At 51.1% G+C, this 3,990-nt stretch overlaps 1 protein-coding gene across 1 annotated transcript in view; it reads left to right on the forward strand.

Annotated features, from left to right (window-relative positions):
• FOXRED1 (FAD dependent oxidoreductase domain containing 1) overlaps nt 1–3,990 on the forward strand; it is a gene marked incomplete at its 5' end in the record, with an annotated part of 13,243 nt that overhangs the window by 7,888 nt on the left and 1,365 nt on the right. The window contains 6 exons of the mRNA XM_029962046.1: nt 714–932; nt 2,079–2,139; nt 2,750–2,816; nt 3,198–3,322; nt 3,523–3,642; nt 3,752–3,863. Of these exons, the coding sequence (XP_029817906.1) occupies nt 714–932; nt 2,079–2,139; nt 2,750–2,816; nt 3,198–3,322; nt 3,523–3,642; nt 3,752–3,863 (704 nt within the window). The remainder of the gene's footprint in view (nt 1–713; nt 933–2,078; nt 2,140–2,749; nt 2,817–3,197; nt 3,323–3,522; nt 3,643–3,751; nt 3,864–3,990) is intronic.

Below are 3,990 nucleotides of genomic sequence, written 5' to 3' on the forward strand. Positions count from 1 at the left end.
TATATATTAATAATATATAATATAATATATATGATATTATATATTAATAGTATATTATAACCATGACCATGGCAGCTCTGTACCAGCAATAAGGTCTGTGTGAACTCGCTGCTCCCACCCTGCCTTCCATCATCCAGGGGTAAATACAGCCTTAAAAACTGTGCTGTGACACTGAGCACCAGCTCGTGTCCAGAAGTAACTTGTGTTGGGAAACTCGCTGGGTTTGATCAGACACCTGTGGTGGGAAGAGCTGTGTCCTTGCCTGGTGCTCCCACACCATCTTCCCAACGTGGAGTAAAGCAAAACTTCTGGGCACACTCCTAGTAACAGGTTTGCAGTGATGTGGTGGTGGGAGGATGTTTCTGGGGCGAGGAGAGATGCTTTTATTTGTGAAGGAATGAGCATCAAACCCATACGTGCAGTCAGACTTTGCACATCCCAAATATTTGTGTAATTCCACTTTATTGGCCTCAAAGTGCTGGCAGGGGATGAGGGTCCTCCTGCCAGACAGGGCTGGGAGAGATCCGACTCTCTGGCTTCTGCCAGGGTTATAAATAGTGCAGATTGGAAGAGAAGTCACACCTTTACAGAAAAATTACTGCTGCTGCTGGAGATGCTGGAATGAGCAGTGATTTAGGTCACCAGGCCATGGAAGGAGGTGGTGTTGCTGCTCCAGGCCTTGGCTCCGGCTGAGCCGGGTGCTGCTTAGCCAGGGAGCTGGGCCAGCCATGGAACCAGGAGGGCTCTGATGGCACACCCCATTCCTCCTCTCTCCTTGTGCTGCAGGGAATTAAGGACTCCATCTGGGGCATCTGCACCATCTCCAAGCTGGACGCCCGGATCCAGCAGAAAAGGGAAGAGCAGAGGCGCAGGAGAGCCAACAGCGCGCTGGCCCAGCGGAGGTTTCACATGGAAGAGAAGAAGCAAGAGAAGTGAGTACAGGGCCCAGCAAGTCAGACATGGGGTCATTCCCTTCTCCTCTGGTAGCCAGAGCCAATAAATGGGAAAAAGGTGGCATGAAACTTCCTTTTTCCACTGCATAATGGAACTGGAGCTGGAGCTGTGAGATAAGAAGTCGGACCTTTTATGTTTCATAATTAGCTTGAATTGCCAGTGGAAGGTGTGGAGCTGTGCACGCTGAAAGAACATGGATTTATGGGTTTCTTTTCCTCCTGAATCCTTGTCCTGCCTCAGATCCATTGTTTTTTCTGGTAGTCATGGGATCAGGGAAGAAGCAGCAGCTCAGATCCATCTCTTTTCCCCAGGCCTGCGGCGTGTGGAGCTGCAGAATCTCAGTGGCTCTGGAAATGCCAGAATTATCTCCACGTGGGAGCAAAGAGCATCTGTTCCCATGTCTGACTCCCAAACTGCGCTGGGATGTGTCTGTGCTGCCCTGATTACACTGGGCTGGCACCTCACACAGTGGTTTTGGGAACGTCTGAGACACTTCCCAGTTTTTCTGCCCAGCTGGGTGGTAGGCTGGCTGAAAGGGGAAAGAAAAGTCTCCCTGGATCCCAGTCCTCCCTAGGGCTTCCCACATGGGCTGCCCCTGAGGAATAATATAAATTTTAGGGGCACTAAACAGCTAAATTTTGCTGGTTTTCATTGTAACAAAGTCCCTTTGGTAGCAGGAGCTGACTGGGAAAGTGCTGCAGAGTCTCACAGAGCTGCTCTTGTGTGTCCAGATAGCGACACCAAAACCACCCTGAGCTGAAACAGTCTCTGCTGAGACCAAAAAACACCCAAAACTCCCTAATTTTATTATGGCAAGAGTTTAAGGAGAATGATGCCTGAGATCTCCAATAAATGCTTAAAAATCTGGAAGAAAGCTTTGCTTTTCTTCCGTTTCAGTGCAGGTTGTGGGAATTAATAAAGGCTGAAAGAGTCTCTCTGATGTAAATCTTGTAGAGAGCTGGCGTGAGTCTGCGTGGGGATTCCTTCTGGGATTCCCCTGTTTGGATAAAATCAGTTGCACCACTGTCGTGGAGCTGGTTCCTGGGGACATTTCCAAGGTGTCCCAAGTGTGGGGCAGAGGCTTTGTCCAGGTGCTGGGACATTAACAGGTCTCTCTCCTGCAGTGAACCCCGGATAGTGAGCCGGATATTTCAGTGTTGTGCCTGGAACGGAGGTGTCTTCTGGGTACGTGGAGACTTCTTATTGTTCATGTGTTTTATTTTAAAACCCTGTGAAAACCCATGTCCTGCTCCAGCCCTCATGCTGAGAGCTGTTGGTGTAGCAGCAGGAATTGCTGGATGTTCCCATCCCAATGCTGTATTTTAAGGGATTCACTCTGGGATATAGGGCCATAGGCTTGCTCAGGAGACCCAGTAATGAACCCATGAGCTGCTTTTCCAACTCTCCACCAAAATATTCAACTCCTGCTCTGCTGCAGCCTGAGATACTGCTTTACCAAGTGGATATTGATGTCCTAAAGACATTTCCTTGGCTCTGACCTTCTCATGGCTGTGTCATAAGGCTGATCCTAATGGAGACGACACTTTGCAGCCTCATAAATCACTGGCTTCATTCTCCCATTGCACTGGGGCAGAGTACAAGGGATGGGCATGGAAGTGTTCGAGTGCTCAGCTGTAGATTGTGGCTGTATTTAAGCAGAGATCCTCGTTCCTCTGTGTTTATGGATCACTGGGGGAGGAGAGGCACATCTGCCTTCGGATCCATGGCCACAGGAGCGCAGAAATGACCGTGCAGAGCCTCACTGAGAACCCTTGTTGTTTGTTTTTCCCTGCAGCTGAGTCTCTTCTTGTTCTACCGAGTGTTCATCCCCGTCCTTCAGTCGGTCACGGCGCAGATCATTGGTGGGTGCCTTTCCCCTCTGGGTGTTCTGGGGTGCTGAGCAGCCCATGGATGAGTTTTGGGGGTCCCAACACCCATTGAGCTGTTCCTCCTCCTCCCTGTACCAGCCCATCCCATCATTAATTGTTCAGTAGAACAATCCAGCCATGGATCACCCCGCTTGACAGCCTCTGTGTGTTGGGGATCCAGCCCGGGGGTTTTACCACTCAAAACACATTTGTCGGTGTATTTTTGCAATTAAATAAAAAAGCAAGTGGGTGAAAATGTGCTTTTAGAGACATTTAAAGCACTGCAGTCAGGAGAAATTCCCTGGAGGCTGTGCCAGGGAGCTTTTGGAGGCTCCTACGCCAGTTCCTCATTGTGTCCCTGTCTCTCTCCCAAAGGTGACCCGTCCTTACACGGCGATGTCTGGTCCTGGCTGGAGTTCATCCTCACCTCCATTTTCAGCGCTCTCTGGGTCCTGCCCCTCTTTGTGCTCAGTAAGGTTGTCAATGCCATCTGGTTCCAGGTATGTGACAGGAACCTGGGCCCTGCCTTGAGCAAACGGGGGGAGTTTCCTCGCTGGGTGGTGTGGGAGCACGAGATGAAACCCCCCCTCCCCAAAATGCACTCTTGGGCGGGCAAAAGCAGCTCAGTAACGTCACCCCAGGTTTAATTTCCCTGAAGTTCCTCTTGAGCTCCCTTTCCTCAAGTCCCCCTGTCTGGCAGGACATCGCGGACCTGGCGTTCGAGGTGTCGGGCAGGAAGCCTCACCCCTTCCCCAGCGTCAGCAAGATCATCGCAGACATGCTGTTCAACCTCCTGCTGCAGGCGCTTTTCCTCATCCAGGTGGGAGGAGGCACCAAGGAACCACTGTGCTCCACCCCGAGTGGCCCCCTGTGGTGGTTCCCCCCAAATCCTGAGCGTCCCTCAGTCCCCTGCTCCTTTTCCATCCCAGGGAATGATCGTGAGCCTGTTCCCCATCGACCTCGTCGGGCAGCTGATCAGCCTCCTCCACATGTCGCTGCTCTACTCACTCTACTGCTTTGAGTACCGCTGGTTTAACAAAGGTGAGGGGCTTTACCTGGATTGAGGGTTTCCCTACTCAAGGAGTGTCCAATTCTGGCATCAGAGGCCGACTTTCCATCAGTTTTTTTATGGAATGAAGGGTAAACATGAGCCAGCAGTGTGCTCAGG

The sequence above is a fragment of the Manacus vitellinus genome, unplaced genomic scaffold (genome assembly GCF_001715985.3).
Source record: "Manacus vitellinus isolate BGI_N305 unplaced genomic scaffold, ASM171598v3 scaffold_41_pilon, whole genome shotgun sequence".
Lineage (NCBI taxonomy): Eukaryota > Metazoa > Chordata > Aves > Passeriformes > Pipridae > Manacus > Manacus vitellinus.